Source organism: Limanda limanda, chromosome 7 (genome assembly GCF_963576545.1).
Source record: "Limanda limanda chromosome 7, fLimLim1.1, whole genome shotgun sequence".
Lineage (NCBI taxonomy): Eukaryota > Metazoa > Chordata > Actinopteri > Pleuronectiformes > Pleuronectidae > Limanda > Limanda limanda.
Window position 1 is genome coordinate 899,481 of NC_083642.1, and position 17,980 is coordinate 917,460.

General features: G+C 45.8%; 1 protein-coding gene across 1 annotated transcript in view; it reads right to left on the reverse strand.

Annotated features, from left to right (window-relative positions):
* The window catches only part of LOC133004542 (laminin subunit alpha-5-like), an 84,608-nt gene extending 68,121 nt beyond the window's left edge, over positions 1 to 16,487 (reverse strand). Inside the window, 4 exon segments of the mRNA XM_061074006.1 lie at positions 8,848 to 9,000; positions 14,573 to 14,838; positions 16,240 to 16,292; positions 16,432 to 16,487. Of these exon segments, the coding sequence (XP_060929989.1) occupies positions 8,848 to 9,000; positions 14,573 to 14,838; positions 16,240 to 16,292; positions 16,432 to 16,487 (528 nt within the window).
* Between the last annotated feature and the right edge of the window lie 1,493 nt (positions 16,488 to 17,980).

Here is a 17,980-nt window from a genome sequence, read left to right on the forward strand (position 1 = left end):
TATTCCTGTTTTTTGTATTTTTTAATGTATCTCACAATCAGAAACCATTTAAATATATCTATTAAAAAATCTGTTGCTTTTCGTTTTTTTTGTACATTTCAGTTGTTGAAGCTGAAAACACTGAGAAGCTAATTTAAAACTTTAAACTTTTATTTGACAGAATAAAATCCAGAAAGGTTTTCGCATAGAAGTTTGTACATTTGTTTCTATAATTCAGTCTGCAGCAAAAATATGGACTGACTGAAAGGAAGCGAGTGAGGCAGCTGCAGGATGAAGAGGGAGAAGAGGAGGAGGAGAAGACGAGGAGGAGAAGACGAGGAGGAGAAGACAAGGAGGTGAAGACGAAGAGGGAGAAGATGATAATAGAACTCGGATCAATCGACTCAGTTTATGAACAAGCAGCTGTTACATAGATAGTTGGATACTTTATTAATCCAGAGGGAAATTAGTTAGTTCAGTTTGATCATGTGACATCACAGGTTTCTGTTCCCGTGGAAACGGACTGAATGTGAAAGAGATGAAGTTTGAAAACAGAGTGACTCCACTTCTTCTTCTTCTTCTTCTCTGGCTCTAAATGAGCTCATTGTGTGACAGCAGGCAGACATTAGCATCAGGCTATTCTTAGTGTGTCGCTCAGGACGAGCCTGGCACAAAGTGACTTCCTGTCTGGGTTGTGTCTCCAGAGGAAGCTCCACACTGCCCCCCCGCCCTGCAGCTGGAGTCTCTCACCAGCGTGTGATGTGGGTCCAGCTCCTCCTCATGGAACCACCAGCATCTTATCAAACTGAGCAGCTGCTGGAGATAAGATCTGTCTTATTGACGCTCTGCAGGGTTTGATTAACTGTTGCAAACTCACTTTAAACTAAATCCAGTTTATTCTTGAATTTATTGCTGTTTCCTCAGCAAATGTTCTGCAGCTTCTGTCTGTGAGAACAAAGGTCTGAGTCAGTGTCTCTGGACATCTTCTGGATTCTTCTCCTTTCTGGATTTACCTCCTGGTAGCTGCTGCTTCTTCAGGTCACAAACTAGAGAACAGGTCCAGACGCCATCGACCAGCGGCTGTTTGAGAACGGCTCGATATAAAAACAGAACATTTACCGGTTGAAGCATTTTGAGCTTAAATTCCATTTCACCCAGACGATGAATGTTTGTTTTGGATGTTTGGTCTGAAAGTCTCTTGTTTGGTCTACAACATGAAGGATGAGTCAGCAGTCCTCGAAGACCTTGAGACCAGCTCACATCCAACAAACACCAGGAGCAGGAGGAGAACATCTCTATCTGTGGGTCTCACAAGGAGAGACAGACTCTCATGAGGACAAAGACACTCGTCCCTGCTGGTGGGTCTGATGCTTCTCAAGTGGATAAATAATGGAATGTCCTTGAGTTCCATTATCTCCCCGTGAAGTCACTTCAGACAAACTGTTTCCTCCTCGTCTGTTCATGAAGGAGCCGAACGCCCTCACTGACACGAGGGCGTGACCGAGAACCATTGAGGAGAAGACTGAGGTCTGAGTCCCTGGGAGGCTCAGGTCCACTGGTGCTTCACAAGGAGGCCGAGCAAACACCAGAGGACAAAGGGACGGAGCTGAAAGGACGCTCGGGCTGGTTCCAGCTGGAGACAGAGTCCACATCTCACTGAGGGTTTAAATCATGTTCTAGATTCTCTGGATAACGTGTGAGGGCATCAGATCAGAAGATGGATCCTCTCAGGACAAACACACTGAAGATCCAGAGGAGACGTTTCATCAGGAGCTTCGTCCAACAACTGTTCACAGGATTCACTCGACTGTGGGTTTTCTTTTGGTTGAATATTGTTTAGTTCTTAACGACACTGAAAACACTTCACTGCCAGTAACACACACTCACACATGACTGTTATATCACACATGTTCACAATCCGTCTCACTGACGGACCAACAACAAACAGACTGGAGAAGCCCGGGATCGAACCATGAACCATCTGACCGACCGCCACTGTCCGCTTTCCCTCCTGTGCCACAGAGTTCAAGACGGACAGAGGAACCTCTTGGAACATCTCATCCTGTTTGTGTGTATTTTACATTGATTCAAAAAATCACTTCCATTGTTGTTCATCTAGAATCAATTCAGCTCAACTGACGGAAATAAATAATTTCACTGATTCTCTAAACTGATTTTATTTCCCTGTTTTAACTGAATTTCAAATAAGCATAAACATGTGAAAGTAGTAAAGTGTTTTCATCCTGTAAAAGTATTTTCTCTTTTTAATTTTTCCTCGTCTCTCTCAGTTTTTCTCTCAGGCTGTCGCTCTCTCTCGCTCTCTCTCTCTCTCTCTCTCTCTCTCTCTCTCTCTCTCTCTCTCTCGCTCTCTCTCTCTCTCTCTCTCTCTCTCTCTCTCTCTCTCTCTCTCTCTCTCTCTCTCTCCAGCAGCCGTCGGAGACAGATGGACAGAGGAAGACGAGTGGAGGAGAGAAGAAGAAGAGGAAGCAGAAGATTTAGGGAGAGAAGAGGTGAAGAGATAAGTTGACAAGGGCAACGAGAGAGTGAGTGAGTGAGTGTGTGAGTGTGAGTGTGTGTGTGTGAGTTTGAGTGTGTGTGTGTGTGTGTGTGTGTGTGTTTGAGTGTGTGTGTGTGTGTGTGTGTGTGTGTGAGTTTGAGTGTGTGTGTGTGTGTGTGTGTGTGTGTGTGTGTGTGTGTGTGTGTGTGTGTGTGTTTGAGTGTGTGTGTGTGTGTGTGTGTGTGTGTGTGTGTGTGTGTGTGTGTGTGAGTGTGTGTGTGTGTGTGAGTGAGTGTGAGTGTGTAATGGGCGGTCAAGGAGTTCAAAGCGCCAGGAAGTTAAAAACAGAATAGCCTGACGATGACCTTTGACCTGCAACAGATCAGCAGGTTGGAACGGAAACCATGCACGACCGAGGTGCAACACACACACACACACACACACACACACACACACACACACACACACACACACACACACACACACACACACACACACACACACATTTAGAAAAGCATTTGACATTTTAATCACAGAGTATGAATGCTTCCTTTCTGTTTCTGTCTTTCCCAGCTGGAGTCTTCCTCTCCTCCTCCTCCTCCACCTCTTCCTCCTCCTCCTCCTCCTCCTCCTCCTCCTCCTCCTCCTCCTCCTCCTCCTCCTCCTCCTCCTCCTCCTCCTCCTCCTCCTCCTTCTCCTCCTCCTCCTTGCATTGCATCACTGAACAGGTTCACATAATAATTAACTTCTGGGAGGATGATAATAATGGATTCATTTTCAGTATTTCAGCACATTGATGCTAATTGGCTCCGAGACACTAAACAGTTAAAAACATTGGATTTTATTTCAGATGATGAAAGTTTGATTCATTTTTACTTGATGCTCCATAAATCACAATTTGTGAAAACCTCAAACTGAAGCTGAAAGTGAGTGTGTGTGTGTGTGTGTGTGTGTGTGTGTGTGTGTGTGTGTGTTAACCTGCCAACGTCAACACAACCCGACATCAGCAACAACAATATCAGCGACTATTTCCAACGGCAAGCTCTCCCTCCTCTCCTCCCTCCCTCCCTCCATCCATCATCATCCCTCCTTCTTTCGGGTTTAAATATCTCTCTTTCCTCTTTCTCTCTTTTCACTCCAGGCTGAATCTCTCCTATTAAGGTCAGATCTCCTCCCTCTCTCTCTCTGCTCCTCTTATCCCCCCACCGCTCATTTTCCTGCCCAGTACACATAATGAATGACTGAAAAATGTGGGTTGTGTGTCAGCGTTTGTGTGTCTGTGTGAGGACAGCGAGTGTCAGAGGCAACGATTAACCCCGAACCAGAGGGACAGACGGGGAAACCAGAGGACGGAGGAGATAGGACGGAGGAGACGAGGACGGAGGAGACGAGGAGAGAGGGATGAAGAGAGCGAGCCCCATAATAAAAGCCAGGGAGCTGCAGAGGAGAAAAGGAGCTGAATAAAGAGACAGAATGAGAGGAGAGCTAATAAAAGATGTGACGAAGACGAGCGGACGACTGAGTCACGACGGAAACTGGTGCGACAGAAAGAGACAAAAACAAGAGGAGACACAGAAACACACATGATGAGGAGGACAACATGTAAATCATCAAATCAGAAAGAGCTCTTCAGAGATAAAACACGAGCCAAACCCAGTGAGGTCACACAGAGACGCTTCATGAGCTTCTCAACCAGAGAGAAGAAGAACGAGAGACTTCACTCGTCTGATTGGTTCAGAGTCTCTTCTTCATGAGTCAGAGAAACACTCAACAGACGAGTCTCTGTGGCCCGAGAGTCAGAGAGATGAACAGAACAGAGAGATGAACAAAACAGAGAGAGATGAACAGAACAGAGAGAAGAACATAGAGATGAACAGAGAGATGAACAGAGAGATGAACAGAATAGAGAGATGATGGATGAACAGAGAGATGAGAGATGTATGTAAACACACACACGTGATCTCAGACCTGAACATGAACTTTGAATATGAATATGATGGATTTCTCCAAACCCAGAATCCTTTGTGTCCATCACAGTTTTTCCAGAGTCATTCAGTTATTTCCTGTTGCAGAGTCCAGGTGATATTAACATTATTATCTCATTGTAAAGACCAATACAGTGAGATAATAATTTAAATTAAAATGAATGGTGTTAATAATAATAACTCTCGTCTCTTCAGCCAAAACTGCTCGTGACGAACTGTTTCTCTACCCTGATCTGATCTGTGTCCTCGGAGCCGCTGCTCTACAGGAACCGTTCACACCACATCAATGGCAGGAAGCTTTCAATCGGGAGCAGTTGGCAACACACACTGTGTGTTACACACACTTTGTGTTACACACAGTGTGTGTTACGCACGGTGAACAATGGAGCCGCTTCAACACTGCGTGTGTGTGCGTGTCTTTGTTTGTGCTGCGGAGAAATCTGTCATCACACAGGAAATGAAAGACACGGCCGTGAGAGACGTGAAACCAAGCTCCCAGGGAAGTGTTGGATCAGTTTGAGAAGGAGGATTAAAGGGTCAGTTCACCCAAATCTAAGGATAGGCTTCCATTCCGTTTATTAAAAGCAACAACAGGTCGCTTATAAACCTTCTAATAGCTTCTAAATGCTTCTGATGCTACACAACCAGCTGGAAACTCCTGAGAACATCCACAGAGACTGACCCTTGACCTGTGTGTTCCCTCAGGAGAAGGTCTGGAATCAGGAGAAGGTCTGGATCCAGCTGAGGACTCGGAGGTGTCCCTCAGGAGAAGGTCTGGATCCAGCTGAGGACTCGGAGGTGTCCCTCAGGTCACGTCTCTGACAGCTCTGATGACAGGGAGACTCATTCTGTGTCTCAGGAAGTGGAGACAAAGAGAGGACCTCACCTGAAGAACACACACGCTCTAATAACAGGCTGAAGAACATCCCTCCTCCTCCTCTTTCCATCCCTCCTCTACTCAGTGATCTTCCTCTCCTTCCTTCCTTCCTCCTCCTCCTCCTCTTCCCTTCCTGGGAATTTTCCTCCTCTTCCCTTCAAACTGTATTTATTGCTCCTATAATTGCTCTGCGTGATTTTTCCATCTCGTCTCCTTCACCTGTTAAAACAACACTTCCACTACCACACACCTGAGGAATGAGGCTGCATGCACACACACACACACACACACACACACACACACACACACACACACACACACACACACACACACACACACACACACACACACACACACACCTGAGTGCACACGTGTCATCACTCTCAGCTCAACAACACGACCTCATCGTGGAGGACTCATGTTGCTCGGCCTCGTGCGTCTCAAAAAACTTTCTGTAGAATTATTTTCAGATTCTCAAACTAAACATCTTTTTCTAAACCTTTTATTGAGAAAACATTTTTAGTTTTTACACGTCTGAAGATCAGGTTTGATAATTAGAAGAATACATTTCTCCAAATAACAAAAATTTAGAGTCAAAATTCATTGACAATAAAAATACACATTTCACACCACAGAGCTTCAAGTCCTGGTAAATGTGAAAAGTTCTCATAAATCACTCGGACAGGAAACTGAAAAACAACCTCATGGTTCTTGCATGAGAACGTAGCTGCAGTTAAACCTGATGTCGGTGGATTATGTAAAACAGTAAATATAATATATTATTATGCAATATTGTCATTGCATCAAAAGGAAATAACCCTCAAGCTCGTGTCCAAGCTTCAGGAAACATGGTAATACTCTCCTCTTGTGTTCCTGAGTCATGGTGTTAAATAGTGACCAGAGATTTATGACGTCACAATGAAGTTGACCTTTGACCTTTTGGATATAGAATGTCATCACTTCATCATTTGATCGATTCAAAAACGTCAAAAACACATTTTGTGAGGTCACATATTCCAAATTCCAGCTCAGTGTCGAGTCCAAGTGGACGTTTGTGATGAATGAAGGAAGAGTGAGACTTAGAAGAAGAAAAGACGCTAGAAGAAGAGATGGAAGAGAGGTTGAAGAGGAGATGGAAGAGAGGATGAAGAGGAGATGGACGAGAGGATGAAGAGGAGATGGACGAGAGGATGAAGAGGAGATAGAAGAGAGGATGAAGAGGAGAAAGAGGAGAAAACAGCAGAGTGGTTTTACTCTTGTAGGAACACTTGAGGAAGAGGAGGAGCAGAGATAATGAGGAAGAGGGTGGTGGAGAAGAAGAATGCCAGGAGGAGATAGCAGAAGAAAGAAGACGGGAAAGTGGAGGAGATAGAAAAGTTCTATATTGAGCCGGTGTTATCTTTAAGGGGGGGGTGGGGGGTGGGGGGGGTGTTGAACTGATGATCTTTATTTAAAGAATCAAACAGACGGACGACAGAAAACAACAGAAGAAGAAGGACGAGCTGGATCGTGTCTTCACCTTGAGACGCGTCTCGTCTAATCTCGTCCCGGGACATCGAGGGACGCGTCGGGAATGTGTGATTGTGTGTTTGTGTGATTGTGTGATTGGGTGTTTGTGTGATTGTGTGTTTGTGTGATTGTGTTACTCTCCACATGCAAAGTGAAAGACGCCACAGAAACTCAGCAGAACACGAAGGATCTGGAAGTTTCTACTGGATTATATATGTTCCGGTTTACTACATATATGAAGAGGGAGGGAGGGGGGGAGGGAGGGGGGGAGGGAGGGAGGGAGGGGGGGGCAGGTGGGTGATTTAACGAGCCTCCCCCTCTACGGGTTGAGACAGGTTACTGACATTCCAATCTCTCCCTCCTCTCTTTGTCTTTCATTCAGCCAGAGGCAGGGGGTTGACACACACACACACAGACACACACACACACACACACACACACACACACACACACACACACACACACACACACACACACACACACACACACACACACACACACACACACACACACACACTCTCATAATCCCTGGCCGTAGCCCACCTACATTCTTTCAAGACACACTGAGCCCTGGTAACCGCAGACCCTTCACCTCCATGTTTACTGTCTCTCTCCTTAAAGTCGTGGAAACCTGTTGATATGATTCATGTGTGAAGTCGTGAATCAAAAAACTGATTTTATCTGGAGTCGAGTTTCTGCGTCAACAACAGAAAACAAACTGAGGAAAACGTGAAGGTTTCGCATATTTACGATCAATCTGTTTAAAGTTGTAGTGAAGTTGAACTTTAACGTGATTCTCTGTCCACACAAATAAATAAACAACAAGACTAAAGTGGAATAAATATGAAGTGCTGCAAATCTAAAATCTGTTCAACCTCAGCTCAAATGCTCTGTAAGTCAATTTAATATAATAAATGATAAAAGTAAACAAATATTTGATCAAAAACCATTTAAATATATTGATCCAAAAGATTTATAAATATAGAAACATAAAGAAACGTGACTGAAGGTGTGGGCGTCATCACGAGGAAGCATCAGAGACTGTTTCTAGTTCTGAATTATTCACAGATTTTAACAGATCTCTCACAAGCCGCTTGTTTTCAGAGGGTTTACAGACTTTTTATGTTTTATTTTATCACTTCAACATGTAAACAGGCTCATAAAAGCTTTTAAAAGACTGAGAGAGAGAGAGAGAGAGAGAGAGAGAGAGAGAGAGAGAGAGAGGGGGGAGAGAGAGAGAGAGAGAGAGGAAGAGAGAGAGAGAGAGAGAGAGAGAGATAGAGAGAGAGGAAGAGGAGCGACGAAAGAGTGAAGAGAAAAGGGGTGAAAGATGGATGAAGGGTGAACCTGAATTCCAGGCCTGAAAACACACACACACACACACACACACAAACACACACACACACACACACACACACACACACACACACACACAGTGTCTCTCCACTCGAGCAAGAGGAGTCGACACAAAAGAGTCACATTCAGAAACCAGCTTGTTCCAGACGTTCAGAATCACAACCTGGTTCAAGTGTCTGTGTTGCGTTGCTCCTCAGAGTTTCCCCGTGTGTGTCGATGTGTAGACGAACCACATGTTTGTGTGTTTGTGTGTTTGTGTGTTTGTGTGTTTGTGTGTTTGTGTTTCCTTCTCACGAGTCAATGAACAGCAGCTACAACAAACTGAGCCTCCAGCCAAAAGCAAGCGGCTCTAGATCCGCAGCCTGCAGCTTTCAGGCTGAACTCCACAGGTCTGATTCATTCATCGTTCATCAGGTGAGTGAAGACGACAGGTAACCAACAAGAGAGAGTTTAACAGAGAGAGTGGAAATGTGTCCAGGAGATTTCAGACAAAACCAAAAAGCACAAGTCTCTGGAAACATGTTGGTGCTGCAGAAACAAATGAAAACGCCAGAAAGTGCAGAAGAAGAATCCCAGACTCGTCTTCATCATCAGGAGCAACAAGCAAAGATCTGAGCACAGAGGTGTGAGTCTCAGTGTCCTACCTGTCCCAGGTTCAGCGTGACGTTGACCTCGTTGAACTCGGTGCTGCGGGACAGAGGCGGGCTCTGCCACCAGCGCTCCGTGCCGTCGATGGCGTTGGTGATGGGTCGAGCCCGGTCGCTCTCCCCCTGGCTGCAGATGTCACAGTACTGGCCCTGAAGAGACAGAGAGGACAAGTGGGAATCGTACGAGGGTTTAAAACGACACTGGAGTCAAACTGTCTCAGCAGAAAGTCGTACATGTCAAACCCCGTGTGTTCTCAGAATCAGAATCAGAATCAGAATCAGAATCAGAATCAGAATCAGAAGGTATTTATTGCCAAGTAGGTTTACAGCTACCTGGAGTTTGCTCTGGTTATTGGTGCATACAATGAACATAGAAACATAAAAACACAATAAATACACCACACATAAGAAAAACAATAATAATAATAAAACAATATATATTTACTCACTATTTACTTCTTATTTACTCACTTTTTCTAATATTTATACAAAGTAACATTTATTTAGACATAAACATATCTATATGAAAATATATAAAATATAAAAGATATAAAAAGTGAAGTAAAAAGTGAAATGCTAAATGCAGAACAGTGACGAGCTTTTAAAAGAGACTAAAACACAGAGATGCTCTGGATGAAAAGCAGCCGCGAGGCCGTGAGTGTCGGACTGAGTGTTGGAGTTCCTCCTCCAGGAGGAAGAACCTGACGTCTTAAATACACCTGGAGATAAATCTGGAGACTCTCAGGAAAAACCTCAGTGACTTCATGTTGAAGAGAGAGTGAGAGAGAGAGAGAGAGAGAGAGAGAGAGAGAGAGAGAGAGAGAGAGAGAGAGAGAGAGAGAGAGAGAGAGAGAGAGGTTTCACTTCTTTCCCTCCACAGGCAAACGTCTCTGTTCCCTTGTCTGGACTTTCTCTTTCACATTCATCTATCTAATTATCTTTCTTGAATAAAAAGCACTTTCTGGAGAATGACTGATGGAGAAACTCCGACAGGATGTTATAGATTCACACTCCTCAGTGAGACTGAGACTTAAAGTCTGAACTGCAGCTCAATCGCTCCGAGTCTCAGGAAGCGTCTCTGAAAGCAGCAGATTGATGTCAGCGTCCCTGGAGCTCCTGGCTCAGGTTTCCATCTGCTCCACAGGACCAGGACTCACTGAAGACACTGAGACACTCCGGCCGGGGTCATATTCCTGCTTGTGAGTTCTACCTGTCTCATAAATCCAATCCCCACTTTCCGTTTGCCTGTTCTGTGCAGACTTCATTCACATTTACAGTCTCACTCCGGTCATAACCAGCACTGCTCAGTGGGAGGAGCCAATGAAACAACACTTATTTAAAATACAGCAATTTGCTCTTTGTCACTCAAGTTGTTTTAAGACTTGAACTGAATCACTGACATGTTCCTGACATGTTCCTCACATGTTCCTCACATGTTCCTCACATGTTCCTCACATGTTCCTCACATGTTCCTCACATGTTCCTCACATGTTCCTCACATGTTCCTCACATGTTCTGCAGGTTCTCTATGTGAGAACATCCTCTCTAACAGAATCTCAGGTTGATTGATGAGCTGAATGACAGGAAGTGCCTGGCAGTAAGTGAACGTCTCCACTTGAAGCTTCCTCTCCACCTCTCCACCTCTCCACCTCTCCACCTCTCCACCTCTCCACCTCTCCACCTCTCCACCTCTCCACCTCCAGAGCTTCTTCTCTCCTCTCAGATCCTCCCTGTGTGTCGGAGCTCCTGCCCCCCCGCCCCTGCTGGCTGTGTAAGCGTTAGCATAAACTAAACAAGCAGGGACGCGAACAAAAGGCAGAGTTACAAGATATAATCACTGCAGGTCACTGAGGTCAGAGGTCGCTGCTCGGCCTCTGACTCCGCCCCCTCCACCACGTCTCTCCCAGAGCTGTCAATCAACCGGAGACTCTCTGGGTTTCAGACTTAATGAACTGTGTGAACTCTGTATTATTATAATCAATCAATCTAGTTTCATTTAAACGACCATTCTTTAAATTAGTCGGACTTCCATCAGCATCACTTTGCTCCCGACCAATTTGGATTGAATACGTTTTAATATTCCACATGAATATACTTCAAGACAACAGCTGCATGAAATACATAAGAAGCTCCATCATAGAAGCAGCATCAGGGACTTTACAGTTGTGCTTTACGGACAATTAAAGTTCTGCAGATGATAATCGGTTCTGTCTCCAGCCTCCTGCAGGCAGCGGCTCCACATTCCTCTGCTCCTGTAATGAACCTCACGTGTCACCGGGTGTGGTTTGCTCTGGTGCACGGATCCGTCTCAGCCTCATGAGAGCGTGAGCGAGCAGGACGCCACCTCCGCTCCAGAGATGAATCCAGAGAGAGATGGAGGTGATTGAATAAGGAAGCGAAGGTGAAGCTGCACAGAGAGCATCATGGGAGCTCGCAGACAGGAAGTGACATCTCTAAATGAGCGTGTGATCGGTGGAGTGAGACGTCGGGAGATTCTGACAAACTCTCTTTCACACTGTTTCTCTCCGTTTTCTTTCACGTCATCTGTTCATTCCTCTGTCATCAACCAAAGGGCCACCGGGGGCTGAACCAGTTCATCTCCATCTCTAGAGAGGAATCTCTGGACCTGGTTTGACCAAGTGTTTCTGGAACTTTTAGAAATCAAGAAAGGACGTAGAGGTTCCTGCAGACTGTTGTTCACCTGTGTTTCCACCACAGCTTCAAGCCCAGTGGAGATCAGGCTCATCAAATCAAATCAAATCAAATCAAATCAAATCAATTCAACATCAGCCTTCTGACCCAGTGAACGCAGAAAACTACACAACACGAGGAAGGAGATCAACACAATCGTCTCACTTCCATCCATCAACTCAAACTGCAGCAGTCACAAGCTCTCAGTGTCCAACACCTTCAGCCTCAGGAGAGGAAACGCTGCAGTGATATGATCTGGGGGGGGGGGGTTCTGTAGAATGAAGCTCCCTGAACGTTCAGCAGATCCAACAGGTCGACACATGTCCGGCTCCAGACGCCTCTCATCAGCTCTCATCTGCTGAATGCACTTTTTATTCATAAGCAGCAGAGATGTGAAGAAGACGATGACGAAGCTTTAAAATCCAACTCGAGGGAATAAGGTTTAACAAAAAGGAGATTTTCTCACACACACACACAAACAAATACACACACACACACACACACACACACATACACACACAAACACACAAATACACACACACACACACACACACAAACACACACACAAACACACACACACAAACACACAAACACACACGGCTTCCTGCTGATTTTAATTAATAAAAACACTCTCACATCTCACATTCAAATCAAAATAGGATTAACCTGTGTGTGTTTTCTGACTGTGTGTATGTGTGTGTGTGTGTGTGTGCGTGTGTGTGTGTGTGTGTGTGTGTGTCTGTGTGTGTGTGTTGTTCTGGGGGGGTGCAGTGAAAGAACCAGTGGGCCGACCCACAATAGCTCAGCAAAGTGGACTAACCCTCTTACCCTGAACACACAGAGCCGAGCTCCTCGAGCTAATGAGCAGATTTTCTAGGCTTCATGTTATTTCCTGAGCTTTGTGCAGCAGCATGTCCACTTCAGGTCCCAGGGGACAAGGGGACAAGGGGACAAGGGGACAAGGGGACGAGGGGACGAGGAGACGAGGAGACGAGGGGACGAGGGGACGAGAGGACGAGGGGACGCTCAGTCTCATCGTCCTCGAGGGGACGGGAGACTGAGCGTAGTCGGGACCAGGTCTAAGGTTTGTCCAGAACCAGGTGACTCAGCAGGACACATGTTGTTGTTTGACTCGTGTTGAGCTAGAACCTGAACCCTGAAGCTCTTCTTCTCCTTCTCCCTCTTCCCCTCCTGCTGTTCATCCTCTCCCTCTGATGATCGATCCACTTCTATCTCCACAACCTTAACATCTGGTCATGTGATCTCTCAGGGCTGATGAGTCACATGTTCTGTCACATTAAACCAGAAGCAGAGCGAAGACTCTGATGATCCCGGTGCTGCAGCAGCAGGTGGATCCGCCTCTGGTTCTGAGACTCGCTAACGAGCGTCACCACGTCCGAGGAGGAGGCGCCGCGCCGGGCTCGCCGTAACAGAGCGGAGCAAGCCGGGCTCTGATTGGACGACACGGGTCAGTCACCGCAAGGAATGTAGGGAACAGGTGGGAGAGAGAAGGAGAAGAGAGAGAGAGAGAGAGAGAGAGAGAGGGAGAGGGAGGGCAATCAGCCAGCACGTTATCACCCTCGGGCCGGACTTAATGTTTAACCCATGAAACTGCAGTAACCTCAGTGGAGGGAACTCCTGATTCCTGAGGCTTCATACAGACACACTGCAGACCTCCTCCTCCTCCTCCTGCTCCTCCTCCTACTCCTCCTGCTCCTCCTCCTCCTCCTCCTCCTCCTCCTCCTCCTCCTCCTGCTCCTGCTCCTGCTCCTCCTCCTCCTCCTGCTCCTGATGTTCCTCTTTCACAAGCTCACAAACTCATCAACACATTAAAAACTCATCTGCACGTGGTGGTTATTATCAGCTCCTTATATAAGCGTTGCCAGGTGAAATGAGGAGGTGGCCGAGCAGAGGGAGATCCCTGCAGACCTCCTCCTGCTCCTCCTGCTACTGCTCCTGCTCATCCTCCTGCTGTTCCTCTTTCACAAGCTCATAAACTCATCAACACATTAAAAACTCATCTGCACGTGGTGGTTATCAGCTCCTTATATAACCGTTGCCAAGTCTACAAAGGAGGTAGTGGGTGAAATGAGGAGGTGGCCGAGCAGAGGGAGATCCCTCCTGACCTCCTCATGTTCACCTCCACACTGCGAGTGGCCTCCAGGGAGCTGCGCCTCCTTTTCACACGAGGGCCGGGCTTTACAACATGAAGTCTGATGATACCAAAGGAGAAGTAAGAGGAGCGGCAGTGACTCTGAAGCTCCTCAAAGATAAGAAGATCAAACAGGAGACATGGGATTCCAAACCTGAGTCTGAGCAAATCACCAAATCACCAAATCACCAAATCACCAAATAACCGTCTTCCAGCTGCACTCGCTGGAAAACACCAGGAGGCTGCTCGGGCTTTCTGTTTCATTTATTCATGGTCTGTCTATCTTAGATGAATTTATGTTAATACAAAAACTGAAGGAATGCAACTCTATTTGATATTTCACCTTAGAGCCTATATAGAAATATGATGTAGTCATATAATAACACGTATTCACCTGAGCACCACAGTCACACCATCAGTGTTAGATACTTGATTGATTGATTGAATATTTATTTAAGCCTCGGAAGACACATTGAGGGATAAGACCCTCATTTATAATGGTGCCGAGGGTATAATAAAAAAAGTTGATACATTAAAAGTTAATACATTGAATAAATAGGAATGATATAAATATGCATATATATATACACAGTAATACAAGGTATAAAACAATTCGTCAATAAAATACTATGGCCAAGTCAACTATACTGAATACTGACACTAAACATCAAGTCAATCAGAGAAGCTGTAGAACATCATTTAATAACTAACTGTAATAACACTGTTATATGGTGTTACAAACAGTGTTCAGGTCAAACTCAGAGTATTATATTATAAGGCTTCATGACACTGCACTGAATCCTTCTATGATATGAAGTGTAGTGATATGAAGTGAAGGACAGTAATGATATGAAGTGTAGGCCGGTGTGGGGGTCTCACCTGGATGGTCTGGCTCGGGTCCCCGGACACTGGGCCTCCCACCAGTTTGCAGTACAGGTCCCGCAGCGACCTGCCGGACTCGTCCTCTCCGCAGGTCGCGCTGGCGGTGATCTTCGTGCCCTCGGCCAGGTTGAAGTAGGGGGGGTGCAGACTGAACCCGTTCAGCCCGGAGCTCTGGACCTGTTGGGGGTTCTGGATCTGCTGGGATCCGCAGAGCCGCCAGAGAACCAGCAGCAGCAGCGGGACGCAGCTCGCCATCATCCCACCTGCACCTCGGACCCGGGAGGACACGGAGGACACAGGGGACAGCGGAGGACAAGGGGGACAAGGGGGACAAGGGAGGAAGTCAGGAGCCCGAGCAGAGAGCTTCTCGTCCCGGGGAGACACGCACCAGGAGCGACGTGCGGGACCAGGAGCGAGGAAGAGGAAGAGGAAGAGGAGGAAAGTTGGTCCCGGAGCAAAGCGCGTCGAAGTGAGTGTCCTCTCTCTCTCTCTCTCTCTCTCTCTCTCTCTCTCTCTCTCTCTCTCTCTCTCTCTCTCTCTCTCTCTCTCTCTCTCTCTCTCCCGTCTGTGTGTCGCTCTACCCTCCTCTCTCTCTCTCTCTCTCTCTCTCTCTCTCTCTCTCTCTCTCTCTCTCTCTCTCTCTCTCTCTCTCTCTCTCTCTCTCTCTCCCGTCTGTGTGTCGCTCTACCCTCCTCACCCTCTCTCTCTCTCTCTCTCTCTCTCTCTCTCTCTCTCTCTCTCTCTCTCTCTCTCTCTCTCTCTCTCTCTCTCTCCACCCACCTCACCCTCCTGTGGTTGGAGGAGGGGTTAACCTCCCCCACTGGGTGAACGAGTCATTACAGAAAACTATTATTTAAATACTTTCATTATTCTCACAGTTATTAATGTGTCGTGCACTTCGATGAGATACAGAATCCTTCAGAAACACCAGAGAAGAAGTAGAAACTTACAACTATTCAAATAATACAGATATATTCCTTTAATAATCTTTAATGCACATCGAATATATTTCGAAGTATATTTCATCTAATATAGATTTTCTTAACTTATCATATTTAGGGCAACACAGCAGATAATATATAGATTCATTCATATAGAACAGATGAAGGTTTGATACAAACATAATATAATCCAGCCTCTTGAGAAACCTAATCATTAATTATATGATTAAGAATGTGCTTAATTCCTTCTGTCCTCCTCTCCTCCTCCATCCATCTGTCCGGTGCTCTCTGTTTGAAGAATGCACATTAATCTGCATTTATATAAATGTACATATAAATGGATGTGTAAATTTCCCACGGGATTAATAAAGTATCCATCTATCTATCTCTGAAAGACTCTAAACAGTAATTTCCACCTTAGTTTGCTTTCTTTCTTCCTTCATCTGTTGTTTATACTCATTTCATAATTGTTATTGTGTACAGGAAACAACACACTTTATGATCCAACACCTCACAAATCTGTGGTGATTACAGGTAGATAATGACTTTATAATAACTGTTTCTACTTCTGCTTATAACAACAATACAGAATATGACTGTCAGTGATCTCACACTCTTGCAGAACAGCCACACACTGACCAGACAACAAATGGGACACACACACACAACCAGTTGGTCAGGAGGACAGACACACACACAGACGACCACACACTCAGACCAGACCTGTCAGCTGAGCAGGAACCAGGAGCACAGGTGGGTTCATGTCTTCTGTGAAACTGGAGATGAAGTGAATTCAGTTTAATAAAAATAATCTAGGTGAACTCATTAAATCATCATCATCTGCTTCTATTCCCAAAATCACACTTTGTTCAGGTTCTGATTTCAGCTTCCTGAACTTTCTCCTGAGCTTCCTACCGAGGGTCAGCGTAAATGAAGATGGACGACGCCCCCGATACACCGGACTCCTCCATGTTAGCAGACGGGACACGGACCAAACCAAAGCAGACGTTAAATCAGAGGTTTGTCAAAGATGGTTTGGTCCTAAACTGAAGGAGAAGGTTGTTCATTTCAGGTTTGATGCAAAGACTTTGTTTTTTATTCCTGTGAAACTTCCAGGAAACACCTGAGCAGCTGTGTGTGTGTGTGAGTGTGTGTGTGTGTGTGTGTGTGTGTGTGTGTGTGTGTGTGTGTGTGTGTGTGTGTGTGTGTTCTCATGGACACTGGAGCACTGCTATCTAATTAAGCTACAGGAACCACTTTAGAAGATGAAAGAGCTTCTCGAACACACACACACACACACACACACACACACACACACACACACACACACAGTAAACAGCTGCTCAGGTGAGTCAATGTGTTATTTTCAGTTTCAAAAGGATTTATTTATTATTCCAGAAACAAATCTCCTCCAGAAAGGAAAAGAAGAAAGTTACAAACCTTCGTCCAACAGGTGAAGTTGTTTCCATATTTGTGTCGTCTACACAAACCAGAGTCACACATCCACTTCCTCCAGCGTCTGCCAAGCACACGCTGAACTGTGACCTGTGGACTGCCACACACACACACACACACACACACACACACACACACACACACACACAGGGCTCTTGAAGCAGTGTGTTAATGCTTCAGAGCTCACTTCACTGACACACACGAACATTCCTCGGGTCCCGGCTCGGCCTGAACACATCTGGAGCCGGGTCGTCTTCACTGATCCTTCACATCATGGACTGAACCACAGACTCATCCTCACAGCCACAGGGCGGTTTCTAGAGTTACATCTTCTATCACAACATAGTGAACCCTGTGAGAGTTGATAGAAACACACAGCAGCCCCCCCCCCCCACTGTCACACACCTCCTACAGGCTGGAACACGCGGAGGATCCTGTGTTTGGGTGGAAAGTAGAAGAAGCTTCATCACACACAGCTTCTCGTTTCACTTCACTAATCCTCTCTTTCTCTCCCTCTCTCTCCCCCTGAACTCTAGAACTAATCTACTTCCTGGTTTCCACGGAGACCACAAGAGAAGTGAGGGACTGGCCACTTGTTGTCGTGGAAACTGCTAACTGCTCCGTCAATGAAGCCACTTACCCCCTGCTGGTCCCTGAGTGCACACACACACACACACACACACACACACACACACACACACACACACACACACACACACACACACACACACACACGAAGGAGTTGGGAATGTAGAAAGAAAGTCAGAATGAATGAGAGGCAGGAAAAGGAGAAGTGTGTGAGGAAAGGAGAGAAGGAAGGATGGAGGTGTGGCTCTCAGTTTCCCATCAGGAGTGCACACTTTAAAGAAACAACCTTATATGGATGATAAAAGATGAAGTCACAGTCAAGTGAAGGTAAAAACATTGATCTGTGGATCAGGAGAAATCAATATCAGAAGTGAGGACCAGAGGACGGTGCACGTTCTGCAATATTAATGATTTCTATGTA